Source organism: Pseudochaenichthys georgianus, chromosome 20 (genome assembly GCF_902827115.2).
Source record: "Pseudochaenichthys georgianus chromosome 20, fPseGeo1.2, whole genome shotgun sequence".
Taxonomy (NCBI): Eukaryota; Metazoa; Chordata; class Actinopteri; order Perciformes; family Channichthyidae; genus Pseudochaenichthys; species Pseudochaenichthys georgianus.
The window spans coordinates 1,545,999-1,568,023 of record NC_047522.1 but is presented as its reverse complement, the minus strand read 5'-3'; the positions used below and the strand labels follow the sequence as shown (position 1 = coordinate 1,568,023).

Below are 22,025 nucleotides of genomic sequence, written 5' to 3'. Positions count from 1 at the left end.
CATAAATAACTGTGGTAATTCATATGTGAGTGAAGACCTGTTCAGTGAAGAGGCGTTCTCTGTCATTTCGGTGACTTTCGAAGTTGTTTGTGCGTTTTTTTAGGTTTCAACTTTTATTTTGAAACACATTGTTCACTTTTTGTTGTATTGACGCTACAAGTTGCACATACATGAATGGGGTTCTGCACTGTAGAACAATAGGGAGGGCTGTAGGTCTGCTAAATGGACCGTGGAACAAATTGTCGAAGCTCATCAGCGCTGAGCAGCTGATCTGTCTCTGGACACAGTGGACAGTCAGGCAGGCAGGCAGGCAGGCAGGCAGGCAGGCAGGCAGGCAGGCAGGAAGCTGCTGCTGCCTCGGACTGAACAGAAACCAGTCAGAGAAGCGAGTTAACACTTTACTTTACATATTGTTCGGTTTTTTGGATTGCGATGGTGAAACAGCGACGCGTCAGGGCGCATTCCTGTTGCGCGTCTGTTTGTTGCAGGAGAGGAACACACACGGTAAGGATGCAACTTTCACTACATTATTCTAGTCTAGTCGGTTACTGAAAGTTTGCCAAAAAGCCGGGGACAACAGAAAAGAAGCCTTGTTTAGCATATTAACAATCCTTTTGAAAGTGCAAAATACACACTCGAACAACACTAAACCATACATGTTATATAAAGCTGAATCTTGTTTCCAATATCAAGATATTTTGGTATTTTCTTACAAAACCTCCTAAAAGCAGAATCTAAACGACTCTCAAATACTCTCCGTGTCTCCTCTCGGATTGCATCTCACTGATGGTGCTATGATCCTCTCCACCAATCCTCTCCTATCTCACTGCCTCTCTGTTGTATCTCTCCTCTGATTGGTCCTTTTCCTGGAGCTCTCTCCTCTTTTCGGTCGCCATGGAGAGAGCTCGCCAGCTCTGTGCACAAAGATCGTGTATTCAACACAATGAATCACTCACAGGAAACAATATAAGATGTGTTGTATATTTAGCCCATAGGCAAGGCAAGGCAAGGCAAGGCAAGTTTATTTATATAGCACTTTTCGACGCAGGGTAATTCAAAGTGCTTTACAAAAAAGAAATGAAAGACATTAAGCATTAAAAAAGAAAAGCTAATAAAATAAACATTAAGGAAAAATACATGGATAAAAGTTACAGTGCAGTCTAAAATATGAATAGTTCAATTAAACATTACAAGAAAAAGTACATGGATAAAAGTTACAGTGCTAATAAAATAAACATTAAGGAAAAATACATGGATAAAAGTTACAGTGCAGTCTAAAATATGATTTAATTTAGACAGACTTTCTTCACCATATTTTGCTCGCATGACATCCACAATCGGACCCTCAGGAGGCTGTACACACCCCCTCCCCTGCTTTGCTTCCATAACAAAGTCTTTAAAGTGTTACCAAAACACTCCGTGTTACCAAAACACTATTTTTCATCCGTCGATGCCAGATATTCCAAATATCTCTGCTTTCGAGCAGTCCCTCTCATAAATGTCATGGAGTTTAATTACGTTTAGAAAAAGTACATGGATAAAAGCTACAGTGCAGTTTAAGATGTGAAAAGTTCAATTAAAAGCAGCGACAAAAAGAAAAGTCTTCAGCCTGGATTTAAAAGTAGTCAGAGTTGCAGCGGACCTGCAGGTTTCTGGGAGTTTGTTCCAGATATTTGGAGCATAATAACTGAACGCTGCTTTACCATGTTTAGTTCTGACTCTGGGACAGGAAGCTGACCAGTCCCTGAAGACCTGAGAGATCTGGATGGTTCATAGTTTAGCAGGAGGTCAGACATGTATTTTGGGCCTAAACCATTCAGGGCTTTATAAACCAGCAGCAGTATTTTGAAATCTATTCTTTGACACACAGGAAGCCAGCGTAAAGACTTCAGAACAGGAGTGATGTGGTCCACTTTCTTAGTGTTAGTGAGGACTCGAGCAGCGGCGTTCTGAATCAGCTGCAGCTTTCTAATAGATTTTTTAGTGAGACCTGTGAAGACACCATTGCAGTAGTCCAGTCTACTGAAGATAAAGGCATGGACAAGTTTTTCCAAATCCTGCTGTGACATTAGTCTTTTAATCCTAGATATATTCTTTAGGTGATAGTAGGCTGATTTAGTAACTGTTTTAATGTGACTGTTGAAACTCAGGTCAGAGTCCATGACTACACCTAGATTTCTGTCTTTATCTGTTGGTTTGAACATTGCAGACTGAAGCTCAGCGCTAACTTTTAAACGTTCTGCCTTGGCTCCAAAAACCATTACCTCAGTTTTATCTTTGTTTAATTGGAGAAAGTTCTGACACATCCAGTCATTGATTTGTTCAATGCACTTACTCAGTGTTTGAATTGGAGCATAGTCTCCTGGTGAAATTGTTACGTACATTTGTGTGTCATCTGCATAGCTATGGTAACTTATTTTGTTGTTCTTCATTATCTGAGCCAGTGGTAGCATGTAGATGTTAAAGAGAAGAGGCCCCAAGATGGAGCCTTGAGGAACCCCACATGTCATATTTGTCAACTCAGATGTGTATTTACCTATAGAAACAAAGTTGTTTCTATCCTTTAAGTAGGATTTAAACCAATTTAGAACTGTTTCCGAAAGTCCCACCCAGTTTTCCAGTCGGTCTAGTAATATGCTGTGGTCAACAGTGTCAAAAGCAGCACTGAGATCTAATAATACTAACACTGAAGTTCTGCCACTGTCTGTGTTTAAGTGGATGTCATTAAAGACCTTTACAAGAGCCGTCTCAGTGCTGTGGTTTGGACGAAAGCCTGACTGGAACACATCGAAACAGTTATTTAAATGCATGAAGTTACTCAACTGTTGAAAAACAACTTTTTCAATGATTTTACCTAGAAATGGCAGGTGTGATATGGGCCTGTAATTGTTCATTACTGAAGCATCTAGATTATTCTTTTTTAAGAGCGGTTTAATGACTGCAGTTTTCAGGGCCTGTGGAAAAATACCTGAGTGAAGAGATTTGTTTACTATATGAAGTAGTTCTGAGGCCATGCAGGGCAAAACATCTTTGAAAAATCCTGTTGGAATAATATCAAGGCAGCAGGAGGAGGACTTCAGAAGTTGTATAATGTCCTCTAGGTTTTTATCATTAATCTGATGGAACTGTGTCATGATGTCTGAATTGATGATAAGTGGACACAGAGACAACACATTTGCTGTTCCTGATGCAGAGGCACTGACTGCTTGTCTGATTTTCTGAATTTTGTCAGTGAAAAAGGCAAAATCATTGCACGCCCTGGTGGTAGCCATCTTCAACAGCCGGGTCGTTCCATTCGGTGCCATTTAGGTCCCCACCACATTATATCATATGTTTTTGTATTTTAAAGGTCGAATGCTTATTTTTTAAAAGCTTGGTTTTAAATGTGTATACCCTCTACCATAAAACAACAATGTTATTTAGCCAGGATATTCCAAATTCTAAACAATTACTCTGGTTTTAGCACAAGTAGGCCACATTTCTGTGTCCCCAATCATGTTTGCTCAACTTCTGTAACAGATATACAAAAAGAAATGAAATAAATACAAACAAATTCCACATGTTTGTCACTGTTGTATAACCCTTTTGCTAATATTCCTCACCAAATTAAATTGTTGTTATTAATTCATTTGTATTGAAAATAAAGTGTGTGTCCCGTTTGAATGTCCCCCCTGTTACTCTGATTTGAATCCCTGGACACGCCCCTTTACTTTACTATTCTACTATTTGTATGACTCAAGAAGAAGAAGGATACATTTTGAGTGGGAAAATCAACTTCAACGTTTTTTTAATGTTTTAAAGAACTTGACTGTTGCGGTAAAGCTTAACATGTCCACCCTGTTATGCTCATTTGTAGTGGAACTGATCATTTGTTTTACATTTAGAAAATATGGTGAATATATCTATCAAATATATGTTTATATGCTAGCTTGATTAGCATCACACATGTAGCAATAGCCAAGTTTAGCATAAAATGTCCACCCTGTTGCTATTGTTCACAGTAACTGGGGATGGTAATTAAACATAATATCCTGAGCTTAACCGAAATATTTATATATACTAAACATTTTTCTTATACTTTAACAAGCCATCATTCAGATTAAATTAAAAAAAACATGGAAAATTATGTTTTTTATGTTTGAATACCCTAGCTGAAATGCAAGGAATGACCCAGCCGTCAATGCTTTTGAACATCTGCAGCATTGAGGACAGATGTGCGGGGGGTGTGACAAAAACACAAAGCTCAATAAGCTGTCAATATATCAAACACCAACAAATACAAGAAAAATGCAAGAAAATATCAAACAAATAAGCAAACACACACACTAACACACACTGACTCGGGCAGGTAAACAAGAAGACATTATAAAGGGAATTGTTTTTGTTATATGTGTTGGTGGGCAATACCACATTACAGATGCACCGCATAATAGCATCTCCACGACATTGTCTTTTGGCCATGTCCTTTTCCATGTCCTTCTTGCAGCATCTTTTCAACACTTCCAGTCTTTTGTTTCCTCCATGTTTTTCAGGCTCTGAGCCAGATGTGTATACTCTAAAGGCAAATGTAATCAACTCCTACACTACTGTTGTACCCTGGATGCTTTAAAAGGAACATATTTGCAAGAAACCCCAGATTACGGCAGAATTCTTTATTGTTATGGTCCTGAGAATTAGCTTCAGAGTGCTCCCTCCTCCCAGCTCTGTGCAGCAGGGCATCAGAGAGGAGGAGAGAGAGAGCGGGGAGTGGGCGGGGCAAGAGAGGAGGGAGAAAGAGACACAGGGGTGAAGAGGAGGAGAGAGGCAGCGTCTCTTACTGATGCTGAGTCACATTACAGAGGGACCAAAGCCGCATCCCATGAGTCTTTGGGAATCATGGAGGAGCTCGAGCACACCTGCCCTCATCCACGGACGGTAGGGCATCCGAATCAGTATTCTGTGTTTTTATGCAGTGTGTGTGTGTGTGTGTGTGTGTGTGTGTGTGTGACAGGGAGGCAAACAAAGGCTCCTGCCCCCTCCCCTGTTACGAAACAGATCCTGTCTTTATCTGGGGGATATGCCCAGACTGCTGAGTGGACAGCAGCGTGTGTTGCCAGCGAAGGAGGGGGTTCGCACAATGGACGTGGATGCTGGGGGGACATTGCAGCAGGGAGGAGAGTGTTATTCCTCATCGTGTCTCCTCATCCCTTCCCTCCACCCTCGTCCTCACTCTCGGTGTAATCCCTCTTAGGCCAGATGTTCTCTGCTTGTGCCAGAGCGGGCTTTACTGATAGGCCCGTGTGAGTTTCCCCATCTGCTCTGTGCTGGTGTCAGCCACCCCGAGGAATCAGAGGTGGTGAGGGTGCATCCTCAGCGTCGCCTCCTGCATCCTCAGCATCTCCCCCCTTGTTGTTGCTATGATGGCTAGCACTGTTTACCGACAGCTCGAAGCGCTTAGCATGACCGGACAAAATGTTCAAATGCGATCTGAAAAGCAGGTGTGCAAGAAAGGCGGGTGTGAAATCCATTAAAGGAGTCTCAAATTGAAAGCGGTGTTACAAAAATAAATGTCAAGCTTAATCTTGCGGCATCTTTTCAAATGCAGCATCCAGTGTAGGAGTTTGCGGCTCTGGTCAACACCTAAATATGCCAGACACTGGTTATTAAACCAACATTGAATCCACTGCAGCGACAGTTTTGTACCTCGGATGTTTTGAACTCAATATATTTGCATGAAAGTCAGGACGAGTAAAGAGTTCCTCCCTTTTTTGATCCTGAGAATTAGAATAAGCCACTCCTCTTTTCCCACCGGGCCCAAAGCATCATGGGTGCTTCCTCAGCACCTCCTCCATGATGCTTTCTGTTGTAGCTCTAATAGCTAGCACTGGATACCCACAGTTTGCAGAGAAACGAAATGACCGGACAAAATGTTCAATCTGAAAAACCAAGGGAAGCGGATCTGAAAGCTGTCTCACATTTAAAGCCGTGTTAAAACATTAATGCCTTCTGTCTCCTCCTGCAGCTGTGCCTCTGGCTTTCATATATTCTGTTCCTTGCATGCAGATAGTTCTTTAAATCGCTGCCAACACTTCTGATTAATCAGCGATTCATATAATGAAGTGAAATAGCATTTCATCAACCTCAGCGGACCAAAGCAGAACTCAGCACAATACAGAAATCACCATGAAGTATTACACATTATAAGGAAAGATGTTATATAAAGCACAGAAAACCAAAGTGCTTCACACAGTTAGCAAAGAAAATATACAGTAGTGCTAAACAAACCACAGACAAATCGTATAATATCTAAACACAATTGAAACTTGAATCGTGCAAGATAGTGTCATGTTTTATATATTATAAGGGCTAAGCAAAAAAAGAACATGTAAGTTAATCTTCCTTGCCCAAAAGTCATCATTCCCTGTCAGAGGAAAGTGTTATATGTTATTCTAAAGTTCAAAAAACTACATAAAAATGTCAGAAACCTGAGAGAAGAATTTGAAAAAAAAACATCAAACAGATATTGTTGAGCATGAAGTGAAGTAAAATCACTCTCTTTGTCAAAGGAGTGGCGTGGCTCTAAAAAGATTCAATCTGAAAATATTCGAAACAACCCCACTCAAACATCAAACTATCCCTTTCTCTGCACTGTTATTAAAAGCGCTGATTTTACATTCGCCCGTCCCCGTCTGTGTCCCCCGGTCTGTTTGTTGCTGTTCCTGGAGGATGCGATGACATGGGTTTTCTCCGTTGTCCACAGAGACCGAAATTGTTTCCATTTTATTTTCATCCTCCTCTCACACTCCCACCGCTTTCTGCTCCGTGCACACTCCCTTTCACATCCAGTGACTATACCCCGCAGTCAACAGATGGCAGACAAAGACATTTTCCAGGCGTTGCAACGCTTTAACCTTGATGTAGCCGTCGACAAGCACCAACCGGCATCGTCTGCTATCCGACTCGTCCTTGTCTGCCTTTGTTTCCTTGTCGCTGCTTATTTACATTCATGTATGGGTTTCTCCCCGTCCAAATCCCCACTGGATTCACATCTTCAGATTATTCTTTCCTTTGCATGTTACTCTCGACAGCTCTGCCCTTGTTTATTCCACATTGTAATGCACATAGAAGTAGGCTACATGTCTGCACACATGATCAATAACCCCGAGTGCAGCTCTCCCAAATATGGATCATGCATCGGCTTCGGTCAGGGTAACCTAATGGAGGTCACTGTAAATGTGGAAAGGGAGACATTAGGTACCACAGAAGGGATGGGGGGTGGACATCCGTCACAGTGAGACACATGAGCTGCATTATATATATATAACCCCGTCTCCTTCTCCTCCAGACTCTGACAAAGCCGGCCATCTTTGCCAGGGAGAGCAGTTGTGATTGTCGCGCCCCTCATGAGAAGCTCACCATCGCTCAGGCCCGCAGAGGCACCCCAGGTACAGGAGAGCATTTCATTTAGCTGACACCTTCATACAAAGAGACTCAGTGCGTCCAACCATAAAGAAACAAACTGAAATAGCAAGAATCCTGCAAGGACGTTAGCTATAAGAGAGGTCATTGTACTGTGAGTGCTCGAGAGAAGACCTCCTCCAGCCCCTCCTTCTTACAACTATCAACTTTATCTTCATTATATGCATTTATTCTCCCTGTTTATAGCTACATTAGCAACTGCTTTTGCTTTTCTACTACTATACTGTGACTTTACTTCAACTACTGCATCTACTATTTTCTCTGAAGTTACTCCGAATATCACAACAACTACTTTTGCTACTGCTATTACTGCTACTACTACTATTACACTAGTGCTCATCTCTTTTACCAGAACTGCTACTCCTGATGGCCCCTGGTTTTCAAGAAACAAAAACAATAAGATATTACCATGAGAGACTTATTAAACTACAAAAAAAAAACTAGAAAGAGATAATGCAACCTCTAACAAGAGGCCAAACATAACTACAACGGGACACATAATGACCGCAAAGAACTACAAAGAGACACTAGAAGACTACCAAGCCACACACAGATCTACAAAGAGACACTAGAAGACTACCAAGCTACACAAATAACTACAAAGAGACACTAGAAGACTACCAAGCCACACAAAGAACTACAAAGAGACACTAAAAGACTACAAAGCCACACAAAGAACTACAAAGAGACACTAAAAGACTACGAAGCCACACACAGAACTACAAAGAGACACTAAAAGACTACAAAGCCACACACAGAACTACAAAGAGACACTAAAAGACTACAAAGCCACACAAAGAACTACAAAGAGACACTAAAAGACTACAAAGCCACACAAAGAACAACAAAGAGACACTAAAATACTACAAAGCCACACACAGAACTACAAAGAGACACTAAAAGACTACAAAGCCACACAAAGAACTACAAAGAGACACTAAAAGACTACAAAGCCACACAAAGAACTACAAAGATACACTAAAAGACTACAAAGCCACACAAAGAACTACAAAGAGACATGAAAAGACTACAAAGCCACACAAAGAACTACAAAGAGACATGAAAAGACTACAAAGCCACACAAAGAACTACAAAGAGACACTAAAAGACTACCAAGCCACACACAGAACTACAAAGAGACACTAAAAGACTACAAAGCCACACAAAGAACTACAAAGAGACATGAAAAGACTACAAAGCCACACAAAGAACTACAAAGAGACACTAAAAGACTACCAAGCCACACACAGAACTACAAAGAGACACTAAAAGACTACAAAGCCACACACAGAACTACAAAGATACACTAAAAGACTACAAAGCCACACAAAGAACAACAAAGAGACACTAAAAGACTACAAAGCCACACAAAGAACTACAAAGAGACACTAAACGACTACAAAACCACACAAAGAACTACAAAGAGACACTAAACGACTACAAAGCCACACAAAGAACTACAAAGAGACACTAAAAGACTACAAAGCCACACAAAGAACTACAAAGATACACTAAAAGACTACAAAACCACACAAAGAACTACAAAGAGACACTAAAAGACTACCAAGCCACACACAGAACTACAAAGAGACACTAAAATACTACAAAGCCACACACAGAACTACAAAGAGACACTAAAAGACTACAAAGCCACACAAAGAACTACAAAGAGACACTAAAAGACTACAAAGCCACACAAAGAACTACAAAGATACACTAAAAGACTACAAAGCCACACAAAGAACTACAAAGAGACATGAAAAGACTACAAAGCCACACAAAGAACTACAAAGAGACATGAAAAGACTACAAAGCCACACAAAGAACTACAAAGAGACACTAAAAGACTACCAAGCCACACACAGAACTACAAAGAGACACTAAAAGACTACAAAGCCACACAAAGAACTACAAAGAGACATGAAAAGACTACAAAGCCACACAAAGAACTACAAAGAGACACTAAAAGACTACCAAGCCACACACAGAACTACAAAGAGACACTAAAAGACTACAAAGCCACACACAGAACTACAAAGATACACTAAAAGACTACAAAGCCACACAAAGAACAACAAAGAGACACTAAAAGACTACAAAGCCACACAAAGAACTACAAAGAGACACTAAACGACTACAAAACCACACAAAGAACTACAAAGAGACACTAAACGACTACAAAGCCACACAAAGAACTACAAAGAGACACTAAAAGACTACAAAGCCACACAAAGAACTACAAAGATACACTAAACGACTACAAAACCACACAAAGAACTACAAAGAGACACTAAACGACTACAAAGCCACACAAAGAACTACAAAGAGACACTAAAAGACTACAAAGCCACACAAAGAACTACAAAGATACACTAAAAGACTACAAAGCCACACAAAGAACTACAAAGAGATACTAAAAGACTACAAAGCCATACACAGAACTACAAAGAGACACTAAAAGACTACAAAGCCATACACAGAACTACAAAGAGACACTAAAAGACTACAAAGCCACACAAAGAACTACAAAGAGACACTAAAAGACTACAAAGCCACACAAAGAACTACAAAGAGAAACAACAGAACTACAAAAGACGCGTTCACACCGGAGTACTTTCCCCCGTACTTTTCCCGCTTAGTTCCGTTAGTACCCCTTATGTCGCGTTCACACCAAAAAGAGTACTTTAGAGTACCGGGAACTTTTACCCCCATTTTCAGTGCCATTGGTGGTACCAAAAAAGTACCAATTTCTGATTGGCTGGGCGAATTGCAAACCACGCCCCGTAAAACTCTGAAAAGTTTTTTGAAGCCGCCATTGTATTTGCTGGCATTAGCATTATTAGCATTAGCATTAGCCCCGCGCACCAACGGAGAGAGAATAACTTATGGCAACACAAAAAAAAATATGGGAGCGGTGGAGATGAGGAGGTGTCGGCGTTCTGGCGATTTACTCGGAAGCCAGTCCCCAACTCCAGGGACTTCCGGCCGGGGACTTGGGACGTGGCAGTATACGCTGTGAAGTGGTTTGCGGCCTGCCAGTAAACCCAAAGAAGAAGAAGAAGAAGAAGAAGTGACGTCAGCGGCTTCATTTGTGTAATCTTCCCTCAGGGAAAAGTACTCCGGTGGGTGTGAACGCGATTGGTGCCCTGGGGTATTAAGTGCCGGGGCACTGAGTACGGCAAAGTACTTGGTGTGAAAGCGGCTAATGAGAAACAACAGAACTACAAAGAGACACTAGTCGTAAGACTACGAAGCAAGACAAGTGACTTAAAGGACTAAAAATAGACAATAAATGGCTTCCAAGAGACACAGAGCAATTACTAAGAGATTCCAAATAACTACAAAGAAACACAATAAGACTACAAAGAGACATTTAAAGGATATAGGAAAAGAGCATGAACAGGCTATAAATAAAAGATACTCAAAATGACTGCAACGACTACAAAAAGAAGCAGAATTACTCTCACCATGATAAGGGTTAGTTGTGATGTGTTGTACTCTTGTGTGTCTTCAGTGGACCGGCCCGTCAGAGTGTACGCAGATGGCATCTTCGACCTCTTCCACTCGGGGCACGCTCGTGCTCTCATGCAGGCCAAGAACCTTTTCCCCAACACCTACCTCATAGTAGGAGGTACACACACACACACACACACACACACACACACACACACACACACACACACACACACACACACACACACACACACACACACACACACACACACACACACACACACACACACACACACACACACACACTCACACACACCCTTAACTCCTCCTAATATCCCTCCAGATTTGTATCACAGTGATTAATTAGCCTCTGTGTGTTTGGCTCAGTGTGCAGTGACGAGCTGACCCACAAGTTTAAGGGCTTCACGGTGATGACGGAGTTCGAGCGTTATGAGGCACTGAGACACTGCCGCTACGTGGACGAGGTTCTGAGAGACGCTCCCTGGACTCTCACACCGGAGTTCCTCGAGAAACACAAGGTGTGTGTGTGTGTGTGTGTGTGTGTGTGTGTGTGTGTGTGTGTGTGTGTGTGTGTGTGTGAGTGCGCGTGCGTGCGCGTGTGTGTGTGTGTGTGTGTGTGTGCCCAAAAAGGTGCATTCAGCAGCTTTGGGAATAGCTCTTAAAGGTCCCGTGTCATGCTTCTCCGGTTATCACCCGTCCCCTTGTGTTATGAAGGTGTTTCTGCATGTGAACGGTCTGCAGAGTCACAAACCCTCAAAGTGCACCCTGTAGCGAGTAGAAGAGAAGACCTGTCTGTGCTGCCCCAGAACGCCTCGTTGGACCTTTCTCTTTTTCCATTGTTTACTTCTTGGGTATAGTGACGTACCGTAACGTCCGCGGAGCCCTTACGGACAGTGTCTCGCTGGCTCACTGGTGTGAGGTCAGCGAGACACTGCGGAACTCAGCCTGAGCACGCACACAAACCTTCGGGCTGGTTTCGCTGTGTCTCGCTGTCTCGCAGGCGGCCACTGGGCTCACAGGGAGGGGGGGGGGGGCAGGAGCTCCAACAAGCCGTTTAGGACAGAGAGTGAACACACAGACTATACAGAGATGCTGTGAGAAACCAATGTGAGTTTGGAACATTGCACAATATAATCTATTCTAGTAGACCTCAACAATGGAATTATGATCAGTATAAATAGCCATGACATGGGACCTTGCATCATCCCATAATCCCCTCTGTTTCAGCCCTGTTTCAAAAGTGCTGATTCTCTGGGGGGGGGGGGGGGGGGGGTTACCTTGGTTGCTGATTGGCTAATGGTTACTCAAGCCAAAACATCGTTATGACATCATAAAGTGGCCAAAATCTGATCAGTTCATTTTCAGACAGGTTTTTATAGAAATGGATCAAAAAGAGAGAGAATCTTTGTTCCTGAAACTTTCAGAGTCTCTTTCCACAGAGGGGACACATGTTGATGTAGAAGAGACATGAAGAAGAGGGGACACATGTTGATGTAGAAGAGACATGAAGAAGAGGGGACACATGTTGATGTAGAAGAGACATGAAGAAGAGGGGACACATGTTGATGTAGAAGAGACATGAAGAAGAGGGGACACATGTTGATGTAGAGGAGACATGAAGAAGAGGGGACACATGTTGATGGAGAAGGGGGGACACATGTTGATGTAGAAGAGACATGGAGAAGAGGGGACACATGTTGATGTAGAGGAGACATGAAGAAGAGGGGACACATGTTGATGTAGAAGAGACATGAAGAAGAGGGGACACATGTTGATGTAGAAGAGACGTGAAGAAGAGGGGACACATGTTGATGTAGAAGAGACGTGAAGAAGAGGGGACACATGTTGATGTAGAAGAGACGTGAAGAAGAGGAGACACAATGTTGATGGAGAAGAGACGTGAAGAAGAGGGGACACATGTTGATGGAGAAGAGACATGAAGAAGAGGGGACACATGTTGATGTAGAAGAGACATGAAGAAGAGGGGACACATGTTGATGTAGAAGAGACATGAAGAAGAGGGGACACATGTTGATGTAGAAGAGACATGAAGAAGAGGGGACACATGTTGATGTAGAAGAGACATGGAGAAGAGGGGACACATGTTGATGTAGAAGAGACATGAAGAAGAGGGGACACATGTTGATGTAGAAGAGACATGGAGAAGAGGGGACACATGTTGATGTAGAAGAGACATGAAGAAGAGGGGACACATGTTGATGTAGAAGAGACGTGAAGAAGAGGAGACACAATGTTGATGGAGAAGAGACGTGAAGAAGAGGGGACACATGTTGATGGAGAAGAGACATGAAGAAGAGGGGACACATGTTGATGTAGAAGAGACATGAAGAAGAGGGGACACATGTTGATGTAGAAGAGACATGGAGAAGAGGGGACACATGTTGATGTAGAAGAGACATGAAGAAGAGGGGACACATGTTGATGTAGAAGAGACATGGAGAAGAGGGGACACATGTTGATGTAGAAGAGACATGAAGAAGAGGGGACACATGTTGATGTAGAAGAGACATGGAGAAGAGGGGACACATGTTGATGTAGAAGAGACATGAAGAAGAGGGGACACATGTTGATGTAGAGGAGACATGAAGAAGAGGGGACACATGTTGATGGAGAAGGGGGGACACATGTTGATGTAGAAGAGACATGGAGAAGAGGGGACACATGTTGATGTAGAGGAGACATGAAGAAGAGGGGACACATGTTGATGTAGAAGAGACATGAAGAAGAGGGGACACATGTTGATGTAGAAGAGACGTGAAGAAGAGGGGACACATGTTGATGTAGAAGAGACATGAAGAAGAGGGGACACATGTTGATGTAGAAGAGACGTGAAGAAGAGGGGACACATGTTGATGTAGAAGAGACGTGAAGAAGAGGAGACACAATGTTGATGGAGAAGAGACGTGAAGAAGAGGGGACACATGTTGATGGAGAAGAGACATGAAGAAGAGGGGACACATGTTGATGTAGAAGAGACATGAAGAAGAGGGGACACATGTTGATGTAGAAGAGACATGAAGAAGAGGGGACACATGTTGATGTAGAAGAGACATGAAGAAGAGGGGACACATGTTGATGTAGAAGAGACATGGAGAAGAGGGGACACATGTTGATGTAGAAGAGACATGAAGAAGAGGGGACACATGTTGATGTAGAAGAGACATGGAGAAGAGGGGACACATGTTGATGTAGAAGAGACATGAAGAAGAGGGGACACATGTTGATGTAGAGGAGACATGAAGAAGAGGGGACACATGTTGATGGAGAAGGGGGGACACATGTTGATGTAGAAGAGACATGGAGAAGAGGGGACACATGTTGATGTAGAGGAGACATGAAGAAGAGGGGACACATGTTGATGTAGAAGAGACATGAAGAAGAGGGGACACATGTTGATGTAGAAGAGACGTGAAGAAGAGGGGACACATGTTGATGTAGAAGAGACATGAAGAAGAGGGGACACATGTTGATGTAGAAGAGACGTGAAGAAGAGGGGACACATGTTGATGTAGAAGAGACGTGACGAAGAGGAGACACAATGTTGATGGAGAAGAGACGTGAAGAAGAGGGGACACATGTTGATGGAGAAGAGACATGAAGAAGAGGGGACACATGTTGATGTAGAAGAGACATGAAGAAGAGGGGACACATGTTGATGTAGAAGAGACATGAAGAAGAGGGGACACATGTTGATGTAGAAGAGACATGAAGAAGAGGGGACACATGTTGATGTAGAAGAGACATGGAGAAGAGGGGACACATGTTGATGTAGAAGAGACATGAAGAAGAGGGGACACATGTTGATGTAGAAGAGACATGGAGAAGAGGGGACACATGTTGATGTAGAAGAGACATGGAGAAGAGGGGACACATGTTGATGTAGAAGAGACATGAAGAAGAGGGGACACATGTTGATGTAGAAGAGACATGAAGAAGAGGAGACACAAGTTGATGTAGAAGAGGGGACACATGTTGATGTTGAAGAGACATGAAGAAGAGGGGACACATGTTGATGTAGAAGAGACATGAAGAAGAGGGGACATGTTGATGTAGAAGAGACATGAAGAAGAGGGGACACATGTTGATGTAGAAGAGACATGAAGAAGAGGGGACACATGTTGATGTAGAAGAGACATGAAGAAGAGGGGACACATGTTGATGTAGAAGAGACATGAAGAAGAGGGGACATGTTGATGTAGAAGAGACATGAAGAAGAGGGGACACATGTTGATGTAGAAGAGACATGAAGAAGAGGGGACACATGTTGATGTAGAAGAGACATGGAGAAGAGGGGACACATGTTGATGTAGAAGAGACATGGAGAAGAGGGGACACATGTTGATGTAGAAGAGACATGAAGAAGAGGGGACACATGTTGATGTAGAAGAGACATGAAGAAGAGGGGACACATGTTGATGTAGAAGAGACATGAAGAAGAGGGGACAACATGTTGATGTAGAAGAGACATGAAGAAGAGGGGACACATGTTGATGTAGAAGAGACATGGAGAAGAGGGGACACATGTTGATGTAGAAGAGACATGGAGAAGAGGGGACACATGTTGATGTAGAAGAGACATGAAGAAGAGGGGACACATGTTGATGTAGAAGAGACATGGAGAAGAGGGGACACATGTTGATGTAGAAGAGACATGGAGAAGAGGGGACACATGTTGATGTAGAAGAGACATGAAGAAGAGGGGACACATGTTGATGTAGAAGAGACATGAAGAAGAGGGGACACATGTTGATGTAGAAGAGACATGAAGAAGAGGGGACACATGTTGATGTAGAAGAGACATGAAGAAGAGGGGACACATGTTGATGTAGAAGAGACATGGAGAAGAGGGGACACATGTTGATGGAGAAGAGACATGAAGAAGAGGGGAAACATGTTGATGTAGAAGAGACATGAAGAAGAGGGGACACATGTTGATGTAGAAGAGACATGGAGAAGAGGGGACACATGTTGATGTAGAAGAGACATGGAGAAGAGGGGACACATGTTGATGTAGAAGAGACATGGAGAAGAGGGGACACATGTTGATGTAGAAGAGACGTGAAGAAGAGGGGACACATGTTGATGTAGAAGAGACATGAAGAAGAGGGGACACATGCTGATGTAGAAGAGACATGAAGAAGAGGGGACACATGGTGATGTAGAAGAGACATGAAGAAGAGGGGACACATGGTGATGTAGAAGAGACATGAAGAAGAGGGGACACATGTTGATGTAGAAGAGACATGAAGAAGAGGGGACACATGTTGATGAAGAAGAGACATGGAGAAGAGGGGACACATGTTGATGTAGAAGAGGGGACACATGTTGATGAAGAAGAGGGGACACATGTTGATGTAGAAGAGACGTGAAGAATTTGCATAATAGGGGACCTTTAAGAGTCTTTGTGGAAACTTCTGGCACCCTTTACCTGGGGTGAGACACCTGTGTGTTTATGACCCAACCCTTGTCCCGTACTACTTTAAGAGTCCTCTGACTCACAGTCACGTCCTTTCATGTTCCTCAGATCGATTTCGTGGCTCACGATGACATCCCGTACTCCTCAGCGGGGAGCGAGGATGTCTACAAACACATCAAGGAGGCAGGTCAGTGTTCCAGGAAGATGTCTCCTTCCAGCAGAATGTACCTCGAGCCGTTTGAAAGCTTTGTGTGTCCGTGTGTGTGTGTGTCAGGGATGTTCGTTCCTACTCAGCGGACAGAAGGCATCTCCACATCGGACCTGATCACCAGGATCGTCAGAGACTACGACGTCTACGCCCGACGCAACCTCCAACGAGGATACACGGCCAAGGAGCTCAACGTCAGCTACATCAACGTAAGAGCACCAGCATGTCAAGGTGTGACTTTTGTACCGGCCGGAAACGGACTCAAATGCTTGACGATTGACAAAAATGCTGGATGTAACGGTCTTTACTTCAATAGGGGTCATAAAGCCGACAAAACAAACACTTGACTAGGAAAGTAGAAGGACTAATAATAATAATAATAATGCATTACATTTTTTATTAGAGCGCTTTTACAGGTGCTCAAAGCAGGGCCGGCCCTCGGCATAGGCAGTATAGGCGAATGCTAAGGGCGCATCAACCCATAGGGGGCGCCGAAAATTGAAAAAAAAGAAGTTAGAAATTAAAAAAAATATTTTTTTTTTTTTATTTCATAACAACACAATTTCCCGATTTTGGATCAACAAAGTACATCTTATTATCTTATACTAACAGAACTAAGCCTATATTGCGTACAGCACCCCATAAACTATGGCACCCCCCCCCCCCCAAAATCAAGTTGAACTGCCCCAGTCCCAGTAAAAACCAGAAGTTTATGTGAAATTGTTCTTTTTTTGAAATAATGGTTTTAGTGTGCAATTATAGGTTTTGATTTTGTATTTGTATTCATTTAAAATAAATCAAACTCCCAAAAAACTTACACAGCTTCTGTGTGCTTTTATTAACATTGAAATGTACTGTGTAAGCGGCCGCGAGGGGGAGAGCTTTAGAGAGCTCTCTCCTGAAAGACTGAGAGGCTCTGATAACCTCAGCTCAGTGAGGTAAAGGCACACCTTTATATGATCATTATAGTTATACAAAAATCCAGCTAAAATCTTGCCCAGGGCGGCAAATTGGTCAGGGCCGGCCCTGGCTCAAAGCGCTTTACAAGTACACATTACACATATTAGACCATTACTGCGGACTAGGACCAAAGCTCGGTGAAAACACGGGTAAATGTACTTACTGTGACAAGACAAAGTGATAAATGGAGCAACACTAAAAGTTAAGGAGGTTTCTTTTCAAAATATTACACATAATATATCCAGCAAGAAAGACACTGCAACGATTTGGACTTGATGTTGAATATTCCTGTTCCATGTTGTAATCTACAAGAACAGACTATTGGCCATTTATGTTATGAATGCTTGTATTGTAGAATATTGTTGGTAGGATGCTTTATTAGAAAAAGACGGGACAAAAGGTTCAACTCCAGGACAAAGACATTCTTACGTACTTCAGGGATGATAGTGTGGATGCAGATTTTGTCTTTTTGGTGCAGTTAATTGTATTTTTAGGGACATTTCATATCCATAAAAAGAAATGGGCTGAATCCAAACCACATTTTGTACTTTTCTATCTATATATTAGCTAATATAAAATAAAATATAAAACTAATTTGATATTTAAAAAATATTTAATCTGAAGTATCAAAATGTATTTGTCTTTCCTTTTTTCTTTATTCACTGTATGTAATGTCTAGTTGCGTGAGGAAGGGTTATTAAGAACAGGTGAACCAATCAGGGCGGGGCAGGAAATCACAGAGCGGGAAACACACTGGGGCAGGAAGTGAAGCCACTAGACGTCATCATCTCTGTATCATCCATACAAGATTATTTTAGCATAATTGGTATGTCATCAAAGGTCCTAAATATTCAGGAAACATTCTGTAAAGAAGTGTCGGATAATTATGAATATCTGGAAGTAATGTTGGTTTAAAAACATAATGAATATAACATGTTATGGCAAGCAACATTTGAAGGTGACACATGGGTTAGAATACGTTTTAGATACTTTACGACATCTCAGGTTACAAAGCCTAAGATTTAGATTTATTCAGGGATCTCAAAGCTTTTTTAACAATTTACTTTCCTCACCTCCCCTCAGGAGAAGAAGTTACATCCTTTGCTTTCATAAAGGCAGACACATGTTACAGTCCACAGTCAAAAAGAGCAGACAGAACAAAGTCCACTAGGACACATTGGTTAATACGGTTTATGCAACTTCACTACAAGTTCAACCAGTCAGCGTACAAAGCTTAATAAAGATTCAGATTTAACTATTTCAATTCAAAAACCTTTATTTATCCAGGTGAAATCCCATTGAGATCAATGATCTCTTTTTCAAGGGAGAGCTGCAGCAGTAGGTTCCACAAGAAGACATTACATTAAATTATATTACATCACATTACATTTAGCTGACGCTTTTATCCAAAGCGACTTACAATAAGTGCATTCGACCAGGAAGACACAACCTTGAAGAAAACAGAATCATAAAGTACATCAGGTTTCATAGAGCCAAACATTTCAAGTGCTACTCAACTGGCTTTAGATAAGCCAGTCCTTTATTAGTATATAACATAAAACATAAACAACAGAACAACAAAAGGACATCATACAGCAAAATGTACAGGGATTACAATTTACATATCTAACCACATGTACAGGTACCAACAGCATCTGACTGTGTAGCATCCAACCGAGCTTTAAAAACATGTAGTGGTACCAGCTTGGTAATGTTCCATTCTTTTTGCAGACTGTTCCAAGTTAGTGGAGCTGCACATCTAAAAGCTTTCTTCCCTAAGACAGTCCTAGCACTTGGCACATGTAATAAAACCACAGCATGCGATCTCAGGCAGTACGTACTTTCACTTTGCAGAGAGATCAGGGAGCAGATATAAGATGGTAGTTTATCCAACATGGCTTTGTAAATGAAAAGGTACCAGTGACTGAGCCTCCGTACAGTAAGTGGTGGCAGAACCGCCTTGGTATACATGTACAGTGATGCGTAAGTGCTTTACGATTTGTCAAAAATCTACATTTTTATTTTCCTCACCTCTGCCTCCCCTCAGGAGAAGAAGTACCGGCTGCAGAACCAGGTGGACCGGATGAAGGAGAAGGTGCGCACGGTGGAGGAGAAGAGCAAACACTTTGTCTACCGGGTGGAGGAGAAGAGCGCCGACCTCATCCAGAAGTGGGAGGAGAAATCCAGAGAGTTCATCGGAAACTTCCTGGAACTGTTTGGACCCGACGGGACCTGGGTAAGTTACTCTTCTTTAATAAAGGACTTGTAACAGAGTATTCCTACACTCTAGTACTTCTACTTTTACTCAAGTACAATATGTGAGTACTTCCCCCACCTCTGGTAATAACATATGTTCAATGTAAAGTGCAATTTAAAGGTACTAGTTCTTTACAAATAAGCATTTTTCATCAGGTCTAAAACCACCAGAGTCAGGGACAGTTTCATTCCAAAGACTCTTTTGAAAGAACATCCATAACATTCATCTGTTTGCGACTTTAAAAAAACCTATTTATCTTATATATCATATTCCAATTCCTTGCATATAGACCAGGGGTGTCCAAACTTTTTTCACCGAAGGCCACATACAGAAAAATATACGAAGGGCTGGGCCACTCACTAGAGGAGAGGTTTATTGCCTCATAAGTTAAGCTATAAGTCAGCACAATCAATCAAATATAGGTAAATTAAATCCCTCACATATATCCATAGGGTTTACTTTATTGCGTTACTAAAAGTGTACAGCTCATCCCTTAAAACAGAAGTCTCATTTTTCTTATGGGGGAAATGGGAAGGGTGTATTTCAAACTTGTTATGTTAAAAAGTTATTTGGCTTTTTTTTATCAACTAAGATTTGTTAGAAAATGTTTTCAACTTAACGGACTGAATTTATTTGAAAAGTGGCCTTATTAACACGTGAATAATACTGTGCGATATATTTGTACATACTGTACTGTCAAGAAATACAATATACTGTAAGACAAGCACAAGTTTCATTTGTGGGCCGTATTACATTATACTTTATACATTATATACTTTTTGAATTAGCTGAGGGCCGATTCAAAATGGTCCGCGGGCCGTAGTTTGGACACCCCTGATATAGACTATTCTTGCACTATTTCTATTCTATTTTATTTGTATTTACCCGTACTATGTTATCTGTTTTATTGTGTTGCACGGTTGGAGGACCTAAGATTTACATTGCCATACACTCGTGTACAAAGGACAATAAAAGCCTTGAACCTTGCATTGAGCCAGCATTGACTGTGTTCCTCCCCCTGTATAGAAACAGGTGTTTCAGGAGCGCAGTGGACGGATGCTGTCCTACGCTCTGTCCCCCCGAGGGTCTCCCTGCAACAGCCCCCCCCGCGAACTCTCCCCCCTGCGCTCCCCGTCCCCCCCCTGCCTCCCCGCCCGCTGGCACAACGCACGGCCATCGCCCCCAAACTCCCCCAAAGGAGCGTCGGCCTCCATCAGCAGCATGAGTGAAGGGGACGAAGACGAGAAGTAGATGGACTGTGATGGACACACACACACACGTAAACATTCACACACTTCACTCACAGTACAATGCCTGGGAACTGCACACACACACACAACACACACACACACACACACACACACACACACACACACACACACCACACACACACACACACACACACACAACACACACACACACACAACACACACACACACACAACACACACACACACACACACCACACCACACACACACCACACACACACACACACACACATACATGTAGACGTATACACACACACTTCACTCACAGTACACCACCTGGGAACTGCTCACACTCACACACAGACACACACACACAAACACATACACACACCTGGCTGGATACTGAAACACTTTATCCTCAAGGAAGTAGCTAGAATGCAAAGAAGAAGGGGATCATGGGAAATGAAGTTCTGTGCTGCAGAGCTAAGAAGCCATCATCGCACAGGAAGAAGAGGATTTGCGAGAAGGTCCAGAATGCTTTGCGGCATCTTTCAGGAGGATTAGCTTTTTGTGGAGAGACTGTCCGACAGCCTTCATGGCACCACCTCACTGTCCTGTTCATTGACAGTTCTGTCACCACTCGATGTGAAAAGACACACACACACTGTGTGACGTTCAGCTCCACGTGGACAGGATTCATCGCGCGCTCATTTAGTACTTGCTGAACTGAGAGTTAGGAATTAAAGACTGCACGTCGTAGATTAGCAGAGGTGAAGTGTTGGCACTAGAACACATAATCAGCTAGTTTGCACCCTTTAAGCATAAACGGCTGGCGAGGAGAATAAAACCAGCGATCCATGAGTCTTTGTTCCCACGCCACTAAAACAGATAAAGACTAATCATTCAGAAAATCATAGGAAGTTAAAACCAGCCTGCGGGATTAGCGGAGTCCAAACGCTCGGAGTCTGGGAGGTGGTTTTATCACCTCTGTTGTACAGCTTTGTTTGAAATCAAACGATATAA

At 42.4% G+C, this 22,025-nt stretch overlaps 1 protein-coding gene across 5 annotated transcripts; it reads left to right on the top strand.

Moving 5' to 3' along the window:
* Window positions 1-301: 301 nt before the first annotated feature.
* pcyt1ba (phosphate cytidylyltransferase 1B, choline a) lies at window positions 302-21,126 on the top strand. 5 transcript variants are annotated; one of them, XM_034108883.2, is made up of 8 exons: window positions 302-504; window positions 7,325-7,424; window positions 10,973-11,089; window positions 11,299-11,450; window positions 16,478-16,556; window positions 16,644-16,786; window positions 19,585-19,773; window positions 20,821-21,126. In XM_034108883.2, exons 1-8 carry the CDS (start codon window positions 433-435, stop codon window positions 21,043-21,045), a joined length of 1,077 nt encoding a protein of 358 aa, XP_033964774.1. In that variant the 5' UTR covers window positions 302-432; the 3' UTR covers window positions 21,046-21,126. The 5 variants fall into 5 exon arrangements, with proteins under 5 accessions (XP_033964774.1, XP_033964773.1, XP_033964771.1 ...); XM_034108882.2 differs by lacking the exon at window positions 302-504 and adding an exon at window positions 4,751-4,914 and having other exon boundaries at window positions 16,644-16,808; window positions 20,827-21,126; XM_034108880.2 differs by lacking the exon at window positions 302-504 and adding an exon at window positions 4,751-4,914 and having other exon boundaries at window positions 16,644-16,808.
* The last annotated feature ends 899 nt before the right edge of the window (window positions 21,127-22,025 follow it).

What these genes read in the sequence shown, in the direction of transcription:
- pcyt1ba (XM_034108883.2), top strand. Translation starts at nt 433, where the DNA reads ATGGTGAAACAGCGACGCGTCAGGGCGCATTCCTGTTGCGCGTCTGTT. An exon ending in CAAACACATCAAGGAGGCAG is followed by an intron (nt 16,557 to 16,643) that starts GTCAGTGTTCCA and finishes TGTGTGTGTCAG; the next exon opens with GGATGTTCGTTCCTACTCAG. An exon ending in TCAACGTCAGCTACATCAAC is followed by an intron (nt 16,787 to 19,584) that starts GTAAGAGCACCA and finishes GCCTCCCCTCAG; the next exon opens with GAGAAGAAGTACCGGCTGCA.